Raw genomic sequence first — 23,707 nt, forward strand, 5'->3', positions numbered from 1 at the left:
TTAAAGGTTAAATTAAATATTTTAAACTGTTATTTTAAAGGCGAGCCCGAGCAACGCCATCATCCTTCTCCCCTCACGGCCAGATGCCAACTGCCACATCTTCAAAGCAAGAGGGCTGCCTCGAGGAGGGGCGGGGGAAGCAAGGCGATCTCGCGAGACTTCAAATCGGCCGGACTAGTTTTTTCCCTTTTCCTTTCTTTCTGTTGTTGTTGCTGGTTTGGTTTGGACTCCACCCCTCGAAGCTTTGGGCAGGGCCGCGCTCGCTCACGGGAAGGGAAAGAGGGAGCGAGTCGCGCGGGTTGGGCGTCCCGCCCTCTTTTGGCGATTTAAAGTAAAGGGGTGGGGGGAAGCGCGGTGGGCGTGGCCCGGCGAGGAGACGAATGCCAGGAGAAGGCGTTCCTCGCGCGCCGAGGGCGTGGCTTTTCGAAAAAGGCCAATGGGATGAGAGAGGAAATCCCGAGGGCGTAGCCTTAACGGGGAGTGCGCGTGCGTACTCGCGCGCCGCGCCCCCGCCCTTCGTCGTCCCCTCAGAAGATTTCCGTTAATGGCGCTACAACCTGAGGGGCTTTTATAGCTTCTTCGCGCCGAGGGGCTTGGCCGCGAGCCGGTCTGGCTTGAAACGGGCGGGGTCGGAGAACGGACCGAGTAACTCCGGCACGGCCAGGTAACGACCTTCTCCTCCGGCCGGGCTTCTCCGAGAGCTTCTAGCCCCTTGACCGAAAAGGCTCTAGTCCTCTCGAAGGAGAGGGTCCAATGCTTGTGGTACCCGAGTGGGTTTTTTTTTCTCTCTTCTTCACGTATTCCTCAATGGAATTTGTCTCTCCCTCTTCCCGAAAAAGAACTCTTTTTCAGGAGACTCCCTCTTCCATCTCCTCACCAGGATAAAAGAGCTCCAATACCCATCATTCCCAGCCCTGCTTGTCTCGGAGAAAGGGACGGTTGACATCTCCCTTCGCTTGCCAAAAATCTTTTTACTTTTCCCTTTAAATAAAATCCAAAGGAATCATTTATTTCCATTCACTTTGAATGAATATTTCAATTATCGCCTTATTACTTAAAAAATAAATAAGAAATAGGGCAGAAATGCACAATATTTTAACATGCAAGCGAGGCTCTTTCTTGTAACCTATTGGAATGGGGAGGAAATACTTCAGCTGCAGACATTATAAAGAATGGGCAGCTGCTGATTACTATTACAAGTGATGCATACAAAACATACGCATTATGATATGTGCAATAAATGTATACTGCATTTATAAGATGTGTATGTGATTGTGTATAGACAGACACACAAACACATATGCATATACGTAGGTTTTATAAATATATTTGTTCCTATTCAGTTTCTGTGGAGATGATATGAAATGTAATTTTCTATTCAATTTTTAAAATTTTAATAGTTTTCTGGCACTTCTAATGCTTCGTGTTATATTGTAAGCAGCCCAGAGACACTGTACAGATAATCCTTGACTTACAACAATTCATTTAGTGACCGTTTCAAGTTACAAAAGGCATTGAAAAAAGGGACTTGTGACCATTTTTCCCCACGTGATGACCATTGCAGCATCCCAAGGGCCATGTGATCCAAATCCATACTCTTGGCAACTGACTCCCATTCATGATGGTTGCAGTCTGCCATAGTCATGTTCTGCCGTATGGAAGCCATATTCACTTGACAGCTGTGTTACTAACTTTAACAACTGCAGTGGGTCACTTAACAACTGCGGCAAGAAAAGTCGTAAAATGGGGCAAAAGCCATCAATGGTCTCACTTAGCAGCAGAATTTTTGGGCCCAATTGTGCATCTTTCTCCTTCTGTCCTGGCCACTTTTTACAGAGGCACATTTAAGAGTGTTTTAACAAACTGCATCCCTGTTTGGTTTGGGGACAACAGAGCCTCAACTAGAAGGTCCACATAGTGATGACAGCTGAGAAGATTATAGGAAGTTCGCTTCCTGTCATTCGGGATACTGCTTACAAGCGCTATATGCTTAGAGCTCAGAGCATTGTTAGAGACCCCACACACTCACTTCATGGTCTGTTTCTGTTGCTCCCCTCTGGGAGGAGGTTTCAAATTATTTCTTGCAGATTCTGTTAACAGCTTTCTTCCCTAATTTTTGTTGCATAATTTTGTATTTATTCATTTTGTCTTGTTTATGTAGTGAATATTAGAGGTGGAGACCCTTTGAGGGCTGTAAGCAACAAAATTTCATTTTAATGTATGCTGATTAGTGTGCATTCAAAGTGAACATAAAGTTAGTCCATGTCTGAGTGATTTACATCCAGGACTACCTGTAGTAAATCCTCAGTGTCAATAGCAATTATAGTTCCTTTTGAATCACGTGAATTCTTGGTGTTCAATTTTATTGGCTGCTTTATGATCTGGGTGGGACATTTTTTATCATATAAATAGTTTTCTGTATGCTTGCAAGATTCAATGCAATATTTGAATTTTGATATGCTTCTGTTTCCCTGAAGGTGATAAAGAAGTGGGCATTAGAACATTTTGCTACCATGGGGGCACAGGATCGTCCCCAGTGCTTCTTTGATATCGAAATTAATCGTGAACCAGGTAAGGTCTGAGGCTATATCAGTCTCTCTTTTTTCTAAAAAGAATATTGGTATTGTGATACCTTAGAGCTCATGCTTGTGGAGATGAATGCTTCTCATTAGATTTTATTTGAAACCCTCTTTTGTGTCTGCACTTGAATTTTAATGGTTATGTGCCATTTTTATACAAGGTCAAGTAGTATTTCAGAGTAGCAATGCAAAGTGAAAAGAAGGACTAGGGGTGACATGATAGCAGTGTTCAATATTGAAGGGCTGCCACAATGAAGAGAGGTCAGCCTATTCTCCAAAGCACCAGAAGGCAAAACAAGAAACAATAGATGGAAATTAATTAAGGAGTGAAGCAACCTAGAACTAAGGAGAAAATTCCTAACAGAATAATTAACCAGTGGAATAGAATGTCCTTCTTGAGAAGAGAATTGGACTAGAAGATCTCCAAATTCCCTTCTAGCTCTATTGTTCTCTCTTTCTTCATGATGACATATGTGCTTGTATGATCTTGGAATTGATTGTATACAACACAGCAATAGCACAGCAAAATTTTGAATTAATTCATTATTATTATTATTATTATTATTATTATTATTATTATTATTATTATTATTATTATTTACTTTATTCATTAAACATGAAACTCAGCCAACTGAACATTAAAAAATGCATTACAAATACCAGTGACTGGTGCTAATGGTTGATACAGGTTGCTATCAGCATCCTAGGTATAAACCAAGAACTTTCTTAAAATATAAGATATTCTGAGTAGCACAGTTTTTTGCAGTTCTGCCGGTGTTATTGCCGGAAGCTGCAATTTGTTGTATTATTATTGTTACTCTTATTATTCATTACTGTTGTTGTTATTGTTATTGTATAAATGAGTGAGATCAGCCAGATGAAGCCTGGAAATGAATGAGGTGACAGCGGTTGCAGCCAGATCAACCTCGTATCCAATAACTAGGAAAAAAGTAACATTAAATACATTTTCTGATAATAAATCTTTCTTAAAAATTTTGAAGTGGATGGAAGAATGAAACCACCTTTCTGTCTTTATTCCAGTTCCAAAGACTTTAATGCATAGGATGTGGGATGTGTCCAAGTGTTTCTAACTTTGGAAAGCTCTGCTGTCAAAAAAAACCTTGTCCTACTTTTACTATTTCTATTCTGGAGTCACTGGATAATTTCTTGATGTGTTACTTTCAGGTTTATAGTCAGTTTTTAGGAATAAAAGTGTTTTTTATTTTCATATATCAAACTGCTTTGAATATTTAAGTGGAGGAAAACAGTTTAGAAACAATTAAAATGAGTCCAGATTATTTTTGTATTCTAAACATTTTAGTTCCTATACTTTCAGCTAAAAAGTGTAAAGTAATTACATTGTTATGCAAAGAAGCATATTTTCATGTCAGTTATCGCAACATAAATGATACTTTTTCTATTTGGTAAATGTGTTTCACACATTAAATAAATAAATATAAAACACATTTACAAAACAGAAATGTATCACTTGCATTTAGATAACTGACATGAAAATATGCTTCTTTGTACAACAGTGTATGCCTTACTCCTTTTAGCTGAAAGGATGGGAATAACTTTAAAAAATAGTTTCTCATCCCACACAGTGACTAGAAGGATCTTATACCAAAAAAAAGCAGAAACAAAACAATACACAATAGAAGCAATATTTGGTCTAGAATAAGGTATATTTGCTGCCGAGTTATTTATAAAAATAATAAAGACAGATAGATACTGTATTATACTGAATGCCTGCTGTTGAAAGACCAAGTTGTCACTTTATAAGTAATGTTCGACTTAACAACCATTCATTTAATTATTCTTCAAATTATAATGGCACTGAAAAAAGTGAATTATGACCAGTTTTTGAACATATTTTGTCTTTGTGCATGTGTATAAGTCACATACATACTTAACCATATGTGTAGGGATTTGAAAATAAGTACTAACCAAGATTCCTATTTTGTTGCTGTTCTAGAAATTCCCACTGCAACTTACTTGCTCCGACGTGTTATAAAATTGTTATTTTTGGACTAGGATTATAATTAGAGCACATAAAAATACTTAACCTGGTCATTTGTGGAAAATGAAAGTGATCACTAAGCATTTCTAAGTACTCTGGCTGTGGCTTTCACTTGTTTTTCTTCTCTTTACTGTAAAACAAAATGTGAGACGGTTGCAGTTTCTGTAAAATAGATGTGGGTTTGAGAAAGGGCAACCAGAGTTGATGAAGGTTCATTTAAATTGAAATAAGAGAAAACAGTTTAATTTCCCCAGCATAGTTTAAATCCATGATAAGGTAATTGTAAAAAAGTTGCAAAAGGCTTTGGTTGGCTATGTAAAAATAGAATGTAATTAAACTTTAATTTATATTCCAGTTGGTCGTATCATATTTCAGCTTTTTTCTGATGTATGTCCAAGGACTTGCAAAAACTTCCTTTGTCTATGCACAGGTACGTCTTGTTAAAAGTTGTGAATAATTATAATTTTATTGCAATTATCTTTGGAGCCACTTGGAAAAGTAACACAAGGTCAGGCATAAATGGCCACCTGTTTCTTTCTTAGATGCCAGAAATTGTGCTTAGTAGATTTTAAAAAAAATCTGTAACACACAGAATCCTTTTTTCAAATTATTAGTCTGTTCCTATAGAGTAACAAATATGAATTTCCCTTAGAGCATAAGATGCTTATTGCAGGATCTCTGTTTTGGAAATGTCTGTTAGGAGTGGACTGAAGCCTGCTACAAAAGTGGACTGTATACAGATAGTCTTTGACTTACAACAGGGCGTTTAGTGACCATTCAAAGTTACAACTTCATTGAAAAATGTGACTTATGATCATTTTGCAGCATCCCCATGGTCACATGATCAAAACTGAAATGCTTGGCAACTGATTTATATTTGTATCGGGTCACGTGATCCCCTTTTGCTGCCTTTCAACAAGCAAAGTCAACAAGGAGGCCAGATTCACTTAACAACCGTGTGACAGATTTAACAATTGCAGTGATTCACTTAATAACAGTTGGTAAAAAAGATGGTAAAAGGGGCAAAACCCACTTAACAGATGTCTCACTTAGCAACAGAAATGTTGGGCAAGTATAGGAAGTTGAGAATTTCCTATACTCCTTCATTGAGCTGGCTAGAACAAAGGGATAAAAATGGAATGTCTAAATGTTACTTAATTATACCTAAATGTTATTTGATACAGGGTATCTCTGAAAATTACAGTTGAGCTGTACTGCAATATTGGGTGTTAGTAGCCTTTTCCCTTCAAGAGAACCTGGAATTTCATCTGCTCCCAGAAATGTCAACATCCCATCTGTATTATGTCTATCTTTTTTCCCAGCCCAGTCGTAGAGAAAAGCAACCAGCCAGTAGGAAAATATGATTAATAATAATCTGGTTGACCAACTTCTTATCAGTGACATTAAACTTTAAAGAGGTGGGAGGTCTAGTAATGAGTAGGAAAATCTAGGTTGTTTATGTGGTCCTGATTCCATACCGGAAGTCCTTGACTTGCAACCATACATTTAGTGGCTGTTCAAAGTTACAACAGCACTGAAAAAACTGAATTTAACAACTGGTTTTTGCACTTAACAATCGGCACAACGTTGCCCCTTGTCACTTGATCAAAATTTGGGCACTTGGCAACCAGCATATATTTATAACGCTTTCAGTGCCCCGAGGTCACATAGTCACCATTTGCAACCTTGCCAGCCGGCTTCTGACAAAGTCCATAGGGGAGCCAGACTCGTTTAATGATGTGTGATTTACTTAACAACTGCAGTGATTTGCTTAACAACTTGGCAAAAATTGGGTGCAGCTCACTTAACACTAAGCATCGCTTAGCAACAGAATTTCAGCTCCAAGTTGTGATCATGAGTCAAAGACTACCTGTATCCTTTTTAACCATTGTTGTTGTTGTTGTTCGTCGCACAATCAGCCAGACGTTCAGATGGATTGGGCCTTTTTGTCCACCTATTGAGTTCTTCCCAAGGACCCAGGATAGGCAGATGTGGATGTTTGATGGTGTTAAAGGTATTGTCGCAGGATGTCAGCTGTTCCAAGTAAGGCTGCCTTTTGCAATTGACCGATGGTGATTTTGTCAATGCCGGTGGTATCAAATATATTTCACTATTCAAGGCAGCTCCAAGCACATTTCTTCGTACTGAATGTTTCTATATTGTAAGATTCCCCATGCCAGGAAAAAAAGCATTTCCAAAGCATCCAACTATGACTTGATAACAGTGAACACATGTAGTCTTATCTCTGGACAATACTTCATCCTGCTATCCCAAAGGCGCTTTTTCGAAAGGCGACTGGACTTTGTTTTTCCTTGAAGATATTTCACTTCTCATAAGAAGTTTCTTCAGTTCTGACTGAATGGTAGAGAATGGAAGGATTTGTATTCCTCATAGTCATCTGGTCATTAGAAAGCTGTTGAGGTTATTTGAGGATTTATCTCTGCCTTTGTGGTCACCTGAATAGTGCAAATGGTGTGGAACCTTCTTGGAACTGCTGAAAGCCTCATTTACTCTGTAAGGACCAGATGACTACAGGAATGTAAATCCTCCCATTCTCCGCCATTCAGTCAGAATTGAAGAAGCTTCTTGGATGGGAAGTGAAACGCCTTCAAGAAAAAACTGGAAAGTCCAGTTGCCTCTTGAAAATCATCTTTGGGACAACTATGACCTGGATGACTGAGAATCTCCAAAGACCTTTATCCTGCTACTTTAATGAAGTCTTAATTGTCAGTCAAAAATGTCTTCCCTCTGTGTTTAGCTCCTGATAGTAGTGTCTTCCATTTGGAACCGAAGCTCTGCCGAATGTAAGTGGTTATTTAGAAGTCATGTTTGTCCAGCTGTGTGCAGTACATACAACTGGACCCACTTGTGGCATTGTCACCACCTATGGCTTTAAATGACATGAGACCAAGTTGCAATATCTGACTCATTCGCCTCTCTTTGACATCATGGCTTGTAACACCGCTGAGAGCTTACATATATTTCCCCCTCATAGGTGAAAAGGGAATTGGGAAAACAACTGGAAAAAAGCTTTGCTACAAAGGCTCAACTTTCCACCGCGTGGTTAAAAGCTTCATAATTCAAGGCGGAGACTTTAGCGAAGGTAGATGAAACGACCTTACTTTAATCCATCACCCCAAATTGGAGGAGAGGTTTCCATTGTAATTAAAGAATTGCCCAAAGTTGCCTGTAAAAAATTATGAGATGTTTGTATATATTTAAATATCTACAATAAATGATCCTTTTTTCTTTTCAGCAAAAAAATAAATATCTTGGATATGCTGTTGGCTCTCATATTATATTATAAGAATGGTAACTTTAAGAATAGATTATATTATATCTGGAATTAAACCATTAGTTTTTTTAAAAAGACATTCTAATTAGAGTTTTATATAAGGTAAAATCCTATGCTTGTCTGACTCTAAAATTTATCCTGAATATTATTATTGTTGTTGCTCTTTACGACTGCAAGTCTTGATGGCCACTAAGTGGAGCACTCCACATGATCACTTCGCTTGCGACTCCCCCATCCTGCTTTCCCCAATCCAGTCATTAAACATGTGGGTCATTAAATGCAGCACAGACCCTGGTCTTAATTAAATGTAAAGAGAAGATCCATAATGCTAAAAGTCAATGTGAGATCAAATCCTCAAAGGAAACAGCTATAAGCTGTGAAGAGGGAGGGAAAAAAGATTTTGAGAAGAGAAACTTAAGTGTTGCTTTCCCAGCCTGTTCTAAAAATCACAGCTTAATTTTTTCTGTCGGACCAAATTTGGCATTTTCACAGACGTTGTTTTGTAACTCCCTATTAGTGCAATCTCTTAGAGATAAGATGAGAAGGAGTTGGAGTTGGATTTGGCATCTTCACAGACGCTGTTTTGTGTCAGGGAGACATTTGTGTAATCTCTCAAGAGAAAAGATGAGGAGTCGTGGTTTCCCTGTGCTGTTTGCACATGTGCCAAAGATAGTGTTATTTGTAGGGAGGATCCAATTAGGCCTATCTCAAACTTAACAGGGAACAGTGGAATTTCAATAAACAGCACTGGAGATGCATTTGAGGAAATCCCTTCATAAGTAACAGATGCTCTTGATTAATGCAGTTAATCAATCCCACAAATTATTTGGACTACAGTAGTCCTTGAATTGCAACCATTCATTTAATGACCATTTGAAGTTAACAGACGCTGAATAAAGTGATTTATGACAGTTTTCCACAAAACCATTGCAGCATCCCCATGGTCACATGACTAAAATTTTCACTGCTTGGCAGATGGCTCATATTTATGACGGTTGCAGTGTCATTTAATTTCCTTTTGCAACCGCCTGACAAGCAAAGTCAATGGGGAAGCCCGATTCATTTAACAACTGTGCTGCTAACTTAACTGCAGCAATTCACTTAACTGTGGCAAGAAAGGTAAAAAAATATGTGTAATTATTCCATCTTGCTGTAGATAGGCAATTGAGTATTTTAAACATAAATTGGTATATGTTTATGAAATAGTGCAGAACAATAATAGAGTTTTAAGTATACATGTAGTCCTCGGCTTACTTTTTTTACAAAAGCGAACTTTTGAAGTTACAACCTACCTGAAAAAGGGGACCCATATCCTAAGTCCCATGTTTCGCCCGAACCGGTAGTAAAATAACGCAACTGGTTCGGGTGAACTGGTATTTCCGACTATCAGCTGTGACGCACGATTTATATTAGCTAGAAAGCACATTTGTGAACCAGTAGCAAAGGTAAGTAGATTTCACCCCTGGTTATAACCTACCTGAAAAGGGGGACTTGGGACCCATATCCTAAATTCCAGTTGTCCAGCAGTCACATGTTCGCAACACAACCCCATTTAAGGCAGCGTCCCACAGTTTTGTGGGCATTTTAGAACAGTTTTGTTGAAAACCAGCATTTTCACTTTTCAGCCAGACTCTGCCCATAGTAAACAATGAGCTCATGCTTGTGAGTGCCACATTCACTTAATGCCAACAGTATTCTCAACCGCCACAACAAATGATAGACCCTAATGGGTGGTTCTGTGACAATTTGCCGCAGCCAACTCACCATGGCCAATTTGCCAGAGGGCAACTCACTGCGGGACAAGATATTAATATCAAAGAAATGGTGGGCTAGAATAATTAAAGAAAGGATACAAAAGGAGAGACAGAATGAAATGTGAATGGTAAAAAAAATGTTTATTTATTTAACGTAATTGAACAGGATTGTCCCAGAGCGGCGAATTGACTGTGGCAAGTTGTCCCATCCTGCTAATGGACAGGCTCTGTTAATGGTCATTTATCAAGGATTATCTGTATCTGCTGCCCATATCTAAACACATACCTGTTATCACCTGCACCCAACTATCTTAACTGTGAACTATCTGTAATTTAAAATTAGGGATCTCACAGAGGCTACTGCCAATTCCTCTCTGGTAAACATACTATGTGACTAGTTAAATTATTTAGTGCTACAGGTAGTCCTTGAGTTACAACAGTTTGTTTAGTGACGGTTCAAAGTTACAACAGCACTGTAAAAATGACTTTTGACCATTTTTCACAATGGTGGTCATGTGATCAGAACTCGGATGCTTGGCAACTGACTCATATTTATGACTGTTGCAGTTTCATAACTGCAACCGTTATGTGATCACCTTTTGCAACCTTCTGAAAAGCAGAGTCGCTACAGAAGCCATAAATGTGATGGTAACTTATCAACTGCAGTGACTCATATAACAACTGTGGAAAGAAACGTATAATGGGCAAAACTCACTTAACTGTCTTATTTAGTGACAGAAACTTTGGGCTCAATTGTGGGTGTAAGTCTAGGACTACCTATAATTGCAACTTACCTGTATTTTAAAATTAGGAATCTCGCAGACCTCATTGTCAATTTCATACTGGTAAACCTGCTATGCAACTAATTAAATTATTTAGTGGCATTTTCCGGGATTTAACATTCTACCTTCTTAATGCTAGGTAACGGAAAAGGGGGCGAATCTATTTATGGAGGATACTTTAAAGGTAAGCTTCAAGCAGTTATTTTAAACCTCGGTGGCTTCAGCTTTGCGAATTCCAATTTCAGCTTTTCATAACCAGGTTTATATAGCTCCTCTTGCATGAAAGTATAATATTGCATGGATATTCTCTGTGTGCATGAGTTTTAAAATTCTTAAGACTGTAAATGTTAGCGTTAACAGTCAACGTTTATGGCGGCAATTGTAGTGGTTAAAACTTGACTTCAGCATGGAGGCTAGCCAACTTGATTCATGCCAACTCCTGTCTTCCTGCCTAAAACTGTCAACATATTCTTTTGTTTATAGAGAATGTGATCTTTTGCAAAATGAAAAGGTAAGACACAAAAGCTCAACACAAATTCAAACTGTTCCCCTGCACCCTTCCTAATAAATCTCTGGTCGGTTGTTAATGAATTTGTGGCTGGGTCCGTGTAGCTTTGGAGATGAACCCCAAAATAGTTTGAGAGGCCCAAGATGGCCTTCGGTTTGGAACAAGACGTCCTTGGGATGTCACCTACTTGTCTTTCAACTCAGGTGCTCCTTCCCTTTCCCTGCCCTTTTCGAGGTTTGTATGTGTCTTCTCAATTATTTGGGGCATGTTTTAAAAGTGTTGGATTATAAATCAGATACCAAACAGTTTTACTGTTAGGTTGGTTCCAAGTATGTCCTGAACATACTTAGATAGAAGAGAACAACCTTTTCTAAATGAGCTGCTTTGTACAAAATTACATTCTAAATAAAAGTATAATCATAGGATACAACAGCAATTATTCTTCTGTTCTGCCAATCTGTGTTGTAAAGGATTTTGGTTCTTTTCTTCTAAGATTTTGAACTGGGTAAGTACAACTGTCCTGGTACTGTACTGTTACGGTGTCCAATAAAATCCGTTTAAAGCTGCCAGTAGATTCTGTAATCATCAGTCAGAACAGCATGTTGTAAAATGAGATTTTTCTGCAATGAAACTGAAAGAGACATATGTGGCGTTCTCGTTTTGTGGATGGCTGAGGTTTGTAGTTGAGAATTAGCTTAAGAAACAAATCATAATTTAATTATCGATAGAACATTTGTAACTCAGATTTGAACTGTGGGGTCCCTGGTGCTCTCTGAGCTTAGTGGAGACGTTTTGTGACCCAACTAGGTAACATCAGTGCTAGAAAGGAATGGGCTTCTAGCTTCTAGCATTCATGATGTAACTGAGTTGGGTCATGAAACGTCTACCAGAAAACTATCAATCTTAAGAGAGCACCGGAACACACCACATGATTAGTTTAATTACAAGTGGTTTCGCTGTCCAAATCAAAGGGCTTTTTGGTGTAGAGGATTCTGTTTTCTGATGAAACCCAACTTTATTGCATGCTGGTGATTCTTAGCCTATGGATTCCTGGAGAAAATGCTTTGGAATTGTTCTTAACTTATTGCCAATTGATTAACATTAAGGAAGTATCTACACTAGTGTTTCTCAACTTTGGCAAAGCTAAGATATGTGGGCTTCAGCTGCCAGAATTCACCGTGGCTGGCTGAGGAATTCTGGGGTTTGAAGCCCACACATCTTAAAAGGCGACGGGATTGAGAAGCACTGATCTGTACAGTTAAAAAACAAAAAACCACAAGGCATATTGTCTTTTCACAAAGAAAATTTGAACTTCCTTAGTGCTCTTATTTCATGGAAACATTCACCGAGATGCAAGTTCTCTCTTAACTGTGAGTTAGTCAATGGTTGTACCTAAGGAATCTATAGCACCATAGTTTTATGGAACTGCATGTGATCTGTTCCCTCTGCAACTAGAAGAAACGTGTTTCAATAGCAGGGCTCAAAAAAATCTCTGCAATGTTGAAGAACAGCCAGAGACCCCACAAAAGCAGTTAACGAAATGGTAAAGTGGCTTGTAATACCGAAAACATCTGAATATTCTCGATTAAAGGCTGTTCAATGATTGCTTGCGTGCAAACCGTCTTTCTAATGGCATAGATTGTTTTTGAGTTTTTACTGCACAATGGGATAATTCTTCATGATTGATACTTGGAAAGGGTCTAAATGCCAGGGGGAGGCTGACTTGTCTCTGCTTTGTCTCCTCTTTCGACACAGATGAAAACTTTATTTTGAAACATGACCGAGCGTTTCTTTTGTCAATGGCAAACAGAGGGAAACATACGAATGGTTCCCAGTTTTTCATGTAAGTAAACTTCATTTGAGAGTTGCTCTTTTCTTAAAAGCACAAACACTGTTCATAAGAAAGATAGTATTGCCAAAATATTTATACAAGGACAGGAACCGAAAGGCAGATTTCTGCTTTTCACCAATGAAAGCCAATTATTTGATTTTCTAGATACAGTGCTGATTTAAATTTTTTAGCTTCGCATGGTCCATACCAGAATATAAAGGCATTATGTTCTCTTACAAAAAATTTCTCGCGGGGAATATCGTATCTCAGGTTCTGAAAAGCTGATTCCAGGCATTTTTTTTTGTGAAAGCAGTGAATTCATAGCTTTTATCTCCCATCAATTCCCAGAGCCCAAAGGTGCACAGAGATGGTTTGGGTAGAGAAATCATGCACATTTTCTTTTAACACATGAAAGGGGGCAGATGGTGGCCTCTTAATTCTGTGATGGGACACCGCCCTCTTTTAGACACGCAGTAGTTCCAGGGAGGAAAACCTCTTAAATATTTTTGAAGTTGGTCTAATGGAAAATACAGGTGGTCCTTGACTTAACAACCATTCGTTTAGTGGCAGTTCAAAGTTACAACGGCACTGGAAAAAGTGACTTACGACCTTTTTTCACACTTACGGCCATTACAATAGCCCCACAGTCATGTGATCAAAATTTGGATGCTTGACAACTGATTCATATTTATGACGGTAGCAGTGTTCCGGCATGTCGCAGTGTCCCGGGATCATGTGAGCCCCTTTTGCGACCATCAAAGTCATTCGGGAAACCAGATTCACTTAACATCTGTGTTACTAATTTAACAACTCAGAGATTCACTTAACAGCTGTGGCAATAAAGGTCGTAAAATGGGCAAAATTTCACTTGGTTAGTATCAGAAATTTTGGGCTCAGTTGTGGCCATAAGTTGAGAAGTTACCTGTATAGTGATCTACAGGCAGCCCTCAACTACAACTGGTCACTTAATGATGGAACCTCCTAGAGCTACTTAAAATAAATTTTTAGATTTATGGCAGACACACACAATCATACACAACACACACCATGTCACATGAATGCATTTTGGATGCTTGGTAACCAGTTTATTTATGGCTCTTTGCAGCAGACCTCATGTGACTACTTTTCTACACATTTTTGCCAGTTTCTAACATCTGCTTTTGTTTTCTGGCAAAAATCACCCCTTGGGTGAAAATGGAGTCACTTAACGACTGCAGCATTTGCTTAATGACCGCTGTGGGGGGGAAAAAACTGTTGTAACTTCACACCTAGTCATGTGATGCCTCAATCTACAACTCTAATGATTTATAAGCCATAATTCCAGGTTTCAATTACAGGCATAATTCGAGGACTACCTGTATAATAAATATTGATTTTGATCAGTGTTAACTTACCGATAGCCAGGTACAATGTAATTTTAACATTTGTTGTGAAGACTTCATATTAATTTTTGCTCGCATTTTCTATCGCTTTGAAAATCTGAAGTGGTAGATTTATATATATAAGGAATTTGGTTACAAAACCCATTCCAGAGTTTTAATTTTGTTAGCAAGGCACCTGTCGAAGTGCATTTAACCTGCTGTACTCCAAGTGATTTTGCTGGATTTTATTAGAATCTGCGGTTCAACATTTTCTCTTCTATTCCTCCACCTAAATTCCGGCATTAGCATTTACAAAAAACACAACCTGCATTCATTTTGTCTTGCGTTTGAGACAAGATAACTTGGACTTTTGGTATTTGGTAAATTTTGGTTGTTACTGATTTCAAGCATGTTTAATAGAATTACTGTCCTGGTTGCTATATATGATGTTTCTCCCTAAAGTTTGCTATCTTTCTTGATAAGAATGAATGGTGCTTTGTTACTTTCTTAAAGGGATCACTTCTTTAGAAGATTAAACTGAAAAGGGGTCTCTGCCATTATTGAATAATGTTCAGATAAGAGGTATATTTAGCTTGCTTCCTCAGGCAAGTCCCCAAAATCAATATAAAATTGGAAATATCTTTTACCTCATTAGCAAGGTAATGCAGGTTTATAGAGATTTCTGTGGTCTAGTTTAGCTTCCCTTATGCTTGAGATTAGCATGAATTAGACATACAGTAGAAAATAAAAGTAATTTGTTCGCTCTTCCATACTTTTTTCCAGTTTCAAAGCTTATTTGAACTGGCAAAAGTACAACTACTAACCCATGGATCATGAAGCTGCTAATGGGCTCTAAAGTTTATTTAATATTACATGGCAATGATTACAAGAACATTTGATTAATACAGCTGATTATTTATTTATTAAATTTTTATGGCTCCCATCTCCCTTACAAGGTAACTCTATACTGCTTACAATTTAGAAAACATATTAAAACATATATCTTACAGACTCACTTTTAGCAATAAAAGGTGGTGCCAGCAACTTATCCTATGGTATAACTTTAAACCCTATACAGACCTGCTTAAGATAAGTTTAACATTCATTGTACAGTACTCTGGGTTCAGGGGAAGTAGATATGCCCTCTTTAATAATTATTATTATATAATGATAACTGTTACAATTAACAGTTATTTGGTGTAAGAAAGACTAAATAAGTGAAAATGCAGCTGATATAAGACAAGCATGTTCTGCCATGACAAACTTTTAAATTGTACTCAAACTCAAGTGCAACATTACAGGTTCAATAAGTTTACAGACAGGTGGTTGGTTGTTGGTTTTTTTGCATAAAAGTAAGATACAGCTTCTGTCCCTTGCAAAGTATAGGTAGTCCTTGATTTATAACCATTCATTTAGCGACCATTTGAAGTTACAGTGGCACTGTAAAATGTGACCATTTTTAAACTTAACAACTGTTGCAGCATCTCGCTGGTCACATGATCAGAATTTGAACTTTTGGCAACTGGCATGTACTTATGAAGGTTACAGCGTCCCAGGATCAGGTGATCCCCTTTTACGACCTGACAAGCAAAGCCAATGAGGAAAACCAGATTCACTTAGCAACCGTGATAGTAACTTAACAATTATAATGATTCGCTTAACAATTTTGGTAAGAAAGGTTGTAAAATGGGGCACAGCTCACTTAATGGCTGCCTTGCCTAGCAAAAATTTTGGTGGGGATGCCATTGTGATCATAAGTGTTTATTATAAATGTTTATTACTGGCTAAAATTTAAAGAGCCAGAGAAGTGTTCACCGTACTTAGCAACATCTTGAGGTGCACCAAGACTTTTCATAGAGGAAGGCTTAAACAATATTGCAAAGAAAAATCAGTATTTGCACTTGTGGATTGAATTCTTAGGATGCCCCTGCCAATCTACGCAACAAACTGAGAAGGAATAGAGTTTAAAATAAGGTATAATGTAAGAAATAAGTTATGATACAATGCAGGGCTCAGAACAGCTTTTCTGGAGGGAGGAAAGTAGCTCATAGAAAACTGATGGCAGAAAAAAGACCCAGTGATCCATTTGAGAGTTTTTTTGTGTGTTTTTGTTGCGCTTTCAATTTCATGTATGTTTTTACTTTTTTAAAAAAAAAAAATTATTATTATTATTTATTTAATTTTTGTTGGATGATGGAAACATGTTTATTCTAAGCATGTTGAAACTCAGTGACTGGTGATAAAATAGGTGATGATAACGGCTTAGAAGACAGTGGTTTTTTTGTGCTGCTGACGTATCTCCTCTCTGCCCCCACCCTCAGAGGCACACCCAAATATTAACATTTGTACTGCAGACTGGGGTTGGTTGAACTGCACCAATGAATATGTGGTTGACATTTTCTTTTTCAGTTGTAAATATTTTGGAACAGTTTTTCATCTTTCTATAATGTGACTACAAAGGATGGGGTGGGGAGAGAGAGAGACAAAGACGAGGTTTCTATTCTACCTAGAATATTTAAGGTTTTTCTTCAGCTTTTCCTATTTTTAAGAGGGTAATTCTAAAAATTGGTGGAATTCAAAGGTTATTGAACTGCACATGCTTGGGATTATTTCAATTCTTGAAAAAGTTGCTGCAAAAAAAAATATGTGGCTCTTTTCATAATTTTCTTACACCTTTAACCTGAAATTTTTTTGTCATAAATTGTTTCTTAATAAGTATAACCCCTGTGGGAGTCTGCTGATAGGTACAAAAGAAACATGAATCAAACTGTTGAAGCACTCTATAGTCAAACCATGCTAGACTCATGTAAAATGAGAGCTTTCACTTACTAATCCCAGCCATTATCCTGATTTGTGAAAAGAATGGTAACACACCCGCATTTATTATAACCATATGATTTCTGATCTCACTAGCATTTATATGTGGGTCGAAAGCATTACGTTACTGATTTTTTGTGGCCTTTTAACAAGCCACAACATCACCGAGATTAATCCTGCCCTGCCATGCAGAGCTTTTTCCTGACCATGCTGGAAATCCAGATAATTCCTGTCTTTATTTATGTACTGCTTTGATTTGTGGAAGGGCATTATAAAAGGTGTCCCCCTCCGCCCCACCTCCTCTGTGATTTAATAGTCTTTATAAATCCTTCAAGTACAGGTAGCCCTCGGGTTAACTATTGATTATTTAGTGACTGTTCAAAGTTATGACCGTATTGAAAAAAAGTGACTAATGAAACTTTTTTAACACAACAGTTGCACCATCCTCATGGTCTTGAGATCAGAATTCCAACACTTGGCAACTGACTCATTTTTATGATGGTTGCAATGTCCCTGGGGACACGTGATCTCCTTTTGCAACCTTCAGAGAAAGTTAATAAGGAAGCCAATATTCACTTAACAATCTTGTGACTAATTTAACAGCTTACAGTGATTCACTTACCAATTGTGGCAAGAAAGTTGTAAAATGGAGCAAAATTCACTTAACAAGTCCCTTGCTTAGCAATAGAAATATTGGGCTCAGTTGTGGTCATAGGTCGAAGGCTACCTGTAATTTTTTTGTAACACAAACAAATCGCTCAAGTAACTTTACACATGTAGTCATAACTTGCGTGCAACAAGTGTAGGCAAACAAATGATTTTCGGGACAGAGGATTTTATTTTTTGTAGTGACTCTTCAGTGCATAAACAAATCCTATTTCTACTTGTATAAATCCTGAACCATAAACAAAGGTGAACATAAAGAAAATTTAGAGCTCTATTTTTTTAAAAAAAGTGACCTTGGTTTTGCATACACATAGAAAATTGCATTCAACTAAAACACAAAAAAGTACTTAAAAGCTGTATTAAACATAGTCTCAAGTTTGTTTGGAATTGTACTACAATTTATTTCTTGCCATTTTTGTGTAAAATTTACAGAAACAGTGTTACATCGTGCGCTCCAAAGGTAATGTCTCATTCCTCTAAGGCTGTGTTCTTTCTTTCTCGCTTTCCTTCTTTTTTCTCCCTCTTCCTTCCCCTCCTTTTTCATTTTCTCCTTTCTTTCTGTCTTTCTTGTCTTTTTTCTGATCATATGTGAATTGAATCTTGTGGTGTTCTCTCTGGGGTTGAGAAAGAGACTGAGACTTCTTTATAGCTACCCTGTTCTTTTAAAGCCCTATTTCAGAATAAACCATGCAAAAATTCTTACTAATTGTAGAAGTAATTTTTTCCACCCCAAACTTTTGAAATACAATTTTTTCATCATTTTTCTCTAAGCGGGGAAAAAATGGCTTTGAAAAACCAAAGAATGCTTAGATCAATAGTTGATGTATTCTTGCAAACTATTATCAAGGGAAAAAATAGTTACTTAAAATGATCGTAGTTGGTTTATACCCACCAGTTTAAATAATATTCATACTTTGAAATCGGTATTTCAATAATATTAAATGCAAAGGTTTGAGTAAGTTATTTTACACCCACCAGTTTAAATAACATCCATATTTTGAAATCAGTATTTCTTTTAATACTAAAATGCAAAGTTTTGAGCTTATAATACACTTCCATTTTGGACGAAGGCAATAGGTAAGGCATAGTTAAGATTTCTTGCTATTAATGCTGTTCAAATTTTTTTTTCTCCCTCCCTGTTTTTCTGAAAATGCTTTTTTGTGTGTTTGAATAAAGGCAACGATTCAAAGTATCTTAATGTTGAAAACTAGTAAAAAAAAATATTTCAAAATTGTTGATGGATACTTTCACTTAGAACTGGGGGTGTTACACTGATTCTCAATCTAATTAACCTCTTGGTAGTTTTTTCTAATTCAGAATTTCAGTTTAGTTGGTTATAGTTTAAATTGCACAATTCTGTTCATGTCCTCACTAGATTCAGGTTGTTTTATAGAAAGGAGAACAACTGAGGCTGAGTGAACCTGCGGAGATCACCCAACCATACTTGAGAAGTCAGAAATAACATTACAGCATATGGGCCTCAATTACAAATATTTAATACGTATCCATATATTTTAATTTCCCTCTTTCGTTCACACATATGAAATTCACTGCAGATATCGTCTATGCGCAATTAGATCCAGCCATAGCAATAGTACATTTAACAGCCACTTGCCAGCAAGGTAAGGCTTCATACTTCTGCCCCACATTTTTTAAATATTCTTTGTACTTGGAACACATAAATGTGTGCTAATGGTCCCTTTCTGTATGCTCGTTTCTCTGCAAACGTAAGGCTATTCCAGCAGAATAACAGTGCTTAATCTTTTAGACCAGTTAAGGAAGAAAAGGCACCCTTGCCTCCCAGTCATCACTTCATTCCCGACAGATTTTGCTGTCCTCACTTTGCAAAAAGGAACTATAATAATAATTCACATTTCTGCTTCCTGAATCACATGCCTTAATGCCCCCCCCCCCGCTTTTTATTGATTTTAGAGCTAAAGAGCCAGGCAGCTGCATGCTGATCCTTGCCTGTTTTTGTGACTCTCAAGGCTTGAGAGCAGGTGGGGTAAACAGCATAACAGAAAGGGACCTTGGAGGTCTTCTAGTCCAACCCCCTGCTCAAGTAGGAAACCCTATAACATTTGAGACAAATGGCCGTAGAGAGAGAGTGCCTTGCCCTTGTTGACCTGATCAGCAAATAATTCTGTTAATTTTTCTAGCTTTGCAGAAAGGAATAGTAGGTAAGTTGCGTTATTGACCACAGGTCCTGAAATATTATCCCCTGTGTGGGCAGGAGGCTAGTCCTCCAAGCCTTCCCTCCTTTGAGAGACCAATCAAAAAATGAGATCTGAACAACAATATTTGTAAAATCTTCAAGCAACAAGATCAGTGTTTGTGACTGACGATACTCACATTGTGAATATATTTGGAGGATATCTGCCAGTAAGACACATTCTCTGTGGCCTTTGGAGCAAGTGCATATCAATACAGCAACAAGTAGTCCTTGACTTATGCCTGGTTGCTTAGCCACTCTTCAAAGTTCTGACACATCCAAAAAAAAGCACTTATGGCCCAGACCGAAAGTTCTGACAGTTGTCCCTTCTCCCAATCACATCATATTTTGCAACCAGCTCCCCATTTAGCTTACTGAGCCCCACGCTCACATGATCATGATTTAGGCTTTTTGGCAGAAATTGGTTTCACCGTTCTGGTTTCAGGCAAAAAAATTGGCCATTTCAGACAATAGGATCATTAAACAAGCTTCTTCTTCTTGTGCCATATCCGTCTTCGGACATTGGCGATCGTGTTGGTGATCCTATTTTTATTAACAGCCACATGAAAAAAGTTTTGTCCAAACCAATCATTTAGATTTTGAAGCCAGGATTTTCTTCTTCTGCCTGGACCTTGTTTGCCTTCAATCTTTCCTTGGAGGATGAAGTGAAGGATGCCGTATTTTTCCATGGGGCGCATCACATATCCAAAATATTCTAACTTTCAGTTTTTGATAGTTTTGTTTATGGTTTTTAAGTGCTAAGCAAGCACTTTAAAAAGAAGAGTAAAATCGGGTAAGTCCTTGATAACCCTGTTAATGACCATCACAATTGATGACCCTAATTCTAGGCACATTTGTGGTGTAACTCAAGAACTACCTGAACAGATAATCCTTGGCTTACAACTGTTCATTTAGTGACCAACATTGCAACAGTACTGAAAAAAGTGACTTAAGACCATTTTTCACACTTAGGAAAATAGCATCCCCACGGTCGTGATCAAAATTCAGTGGCTGTAAAATGAGGCAAAAGTCATTTAACAAATGTCTCACTTAGCAACCTAAATTTTGGGCTCAATTGATACTGTAAGTTGAGGACTACCTGTGCTTGGGATATAATGTGCAGCCTTATTCCCATTAGATTGCCCTTTACTTACAATGATCCAGGGAATAGCTGCTGAGTTCTTAGACTCAAAAAAAGAACTATAAAACAATTGATACCTTGCTTGAAAAATTGAAAATTTAATAATAATATGTAATTTGGATTGCTTCTTTATCCGTTCCCTCTTCCCAAAAGATTTTTTTAAAAAGACTTATTTCAACAAACATTTGTAAAAGTACACCAGGACAGTATATTACTTTATAGCTAATTAATAGAGAGGCATTTTCTATGATAACTTCAACAGACACTTCCTGATAATTTAGTTTATAGCCATAATGTTGTCTTTGAAAAACAATTTATTCCCCTAACAAATAAATTGGCAGATTATTTTCAAGGCCCACTAATTCCTCTCTGCAGATTGTCAATAGATATTGGACTATTGTCTTTCGTTTTAAAGGTTTCTTGTATTTTAGCCTAGAGGGAAATCACAGCCACAACCACCATACATGATATTTCAAGTAAATCTGCAGCCAGTTTGATGGAATTTATTTATCAGCAGATATGTATACGATTGCAGGCTTTGCCACGCCATAAGCTTAATGTTTTGACCTCCTTGGGATTGCAATTTAGCATTATCATCTCCCAGACACCCACTCACTCGAAGGATGAGCAGTGGCTTTATATTCTTGAAACACAGGCTGCAAAAAAGGCATATAAAAACTTCTTTACTCAAAAGTTTGACCGGTCATAAGTTGTAACATTAATTTTCCAAAGCTATGAATGATTTCTATGTGGCTTTGCTGACTTAGAAAAACAATTAGAGGACAAGTTGGTTTGAAACTATTGTGTATTTGTGTGCCTAATATATTTTTACTTTAAAGAATGTGATTTTGTGCATATTAGTAGCCTCTAATTTATTTGTACTGTTGCCAAGATCCAGATTGTATTTGTGAGTATTTCAAATGCGAGTGAATCCATGTTGATTTGTTCAGTTGGTAAAATAGAGATACTACCTACACTATAAGCATTTAATTTTAATCAAAAATGAAATTTAAGTGTAGTGTTATATTGTAGTGTATGATAAAACTTAATATATTTCCTGAATTTAGTGCCAATAAGTTTTATCTATTAAATTAACAGCTATGTTTTTTTCTTCCCTTACTTTTTTAAAATTTTACTTGCCATCCTACTTTTTACTACTTCAACCGAAAATCTGATTTTCCCTCCAACAATAAACATCTTGTGCATGCTGATGTTGAACAGAACTACGAAGCCTGCTCCTCACCTTGATAGGTAAGGTCCTCCTATTCTTTCCCATCACATCAGTCTTAACTTAACAAAAGTAGGATTGTATTCAACCTCAGCATTTTGCCATCCTATCACTAATCTATGGCAAGTATTGTCCGGGGGAGACCCAGGGGGGGGGGAGCAGCTGGAGAGAGAAACAAGTTGAGAAAACAGTTGGGGGACTTTAGGCCAATCACAAGGAGACTGAGTTCTAGTCCCGCCTTAGGTGTGAAAGCCAGCTGGGTGACTTTGAGCCAATCACCAGGAGACGGGGAGTTCTAGTCCTGTCTTAGATAAGAAAGGCAGACTTTGGGCCAGTCCCTCTCTCAGCCTAACGCACTTTCAGAAATAAATAAATGATAACGAGAAAGGTAAAGGCATAAGATTCATAAACACCTAGCGTGGATCTAAAACCTTCCTTGTGGGTGATGTGTTCTTTGTAAAAGGGGGAGATTGAAGAAAAAACAAAGATTGGGAGAGGGGTCTTTACCACCATTTTTTCTGTCATTCCCCCCGAGAGTTAGTTGAGTGTGTTGAAAACAACAGAGAAAGCTGCTTTTTTTTTTTTGCAAATCTTCAAGTGCCACAAATAAGGAAAATCAACCTGAGGGAGTTAATTTCATCCACAATAAATAAAATAGGTTATGTTGGGTCTAAATGTAGTTTTCTCTGTTGGACTTCAAGTTGGTCATTTAGACAATTAAAGGTAGTTCTCAACTTACAGCCGTTCATTTAAGTTACAACAGCTCTAAAAAAAGTAACCAGTGGCTATTTTTCATACTTACGACCACTGCAGCATCCCCATAGTCACATGCTCAAAATTCAGACACCTGGGAACTGACTCATATTTATGACAGTTGCAGTGCCCTGGGGTCATGTGATTCCCTTTGGCTACATTCTGACAAGCAAAGTTAATGGGTAAAGCCAGATTCACTTAACAACTGTATTACTAACTTAACTTCTTGTGATTCACTTAACAACTATGGCAAGACAGGTTGTAAAATGGGGCAAAACTCTCTGGCGTAGCAATGGAAATTTGAGGCTCAATTGTGATCTGAAATTTTGGGTCTCTGAAACTGGCTTAAACCATCTTGCTTAGCCACAGAAATTATGGGTTCATTTGCAGTTATAAGTTGTGGACTACTGGGTAGGTCGTTGTAGGAAATCCACAAAACAAAAAAATTAAATGTGAACACAGCTGGCAAGTTCCCCCATTTTGTACAGTCTAGTATACCTTTGGCATTCATTTTCTGTTTTTGTAGCGTCCATGTCGTCTTTGGACTTGTTATTTCTGGTTTTGAAGTCATAGAACAAATCGAAAATCTGAAAACTGATTCTGCCAGTAGACCATATGCCGATGTGCGCGTCATTGACTGTGGGGTGCTGGTTACCAAACCGGCAAAAGATGGTAAGCCTTTCTTTCATGGTAGACATGTTTCACGGCAAAAAGGACCATTTTCCATTTTCTGAAACTCTTGGAGGATGTGTCCATTGGA

General features: G+C 37.7%; 1 protein-coding gene across 3 annotated transcripts in view; it reads left to right on the forward strand.

Moving 5' to 3' along the window:
* Positions 1–495: 495 nt before the first annotated feature.
* NKTR (natural killer cell triggering receptor) overlaps positions 496–23,707 on the forward strand; it is a 46,502-nt gene continuing 23,290 nt past the window's right edge. For 2 of the 3 annotated variants that reach the window (XM_081970194.1, XM_081970195.1), the window contains exons 1-8: positions 496–664; positions 2,478–2,571; positions 4,955–5,029; positions 7,595–7,702; positions 10,570–10,614; positions 12,694–12,781; positions 22,188–22,217; positions 23,474–23,619. In XM_081970194.1, coding sequence (XP_081826320.1) covers positions 2,514–2,571; positions 4,955–5,029; positions 7,595–7,702; positions 10,570–10,614; positions 12,694–12,781; positions 22,188–22,217; positions 23,474–23,619 — 550 coding nt within the window. In that variant the 5' untranslated portion in view covers positions 496–664; positions 2,478–2,513. Of the gene's footprint in view, positions 665–2,477; positions 2,572–4,954; positions 5,030–7,594; positions 7,703–10,569; positions 10,615–10,913; positions 10,942–12,693; positions 12,782–22,187; positions 22,218–23,473; positions 23,620–23,707 lie in introns of those variants that run through there. The other variant, XM_081970196.1, reaches the window with a different exon arrangement.

Source organism: Natrix helvetica (genome assembly GCF_964273705.1).
Source record: "Natrix helvetica genome assembly, chromosome: Z".
In the NCBI taxonomy this organism is placed as follows: Eukaryota; Metazoa; Chordata; class Lepidosauria; order Squamata; family Natricidae; genus Natrix; species Natrix helvetica.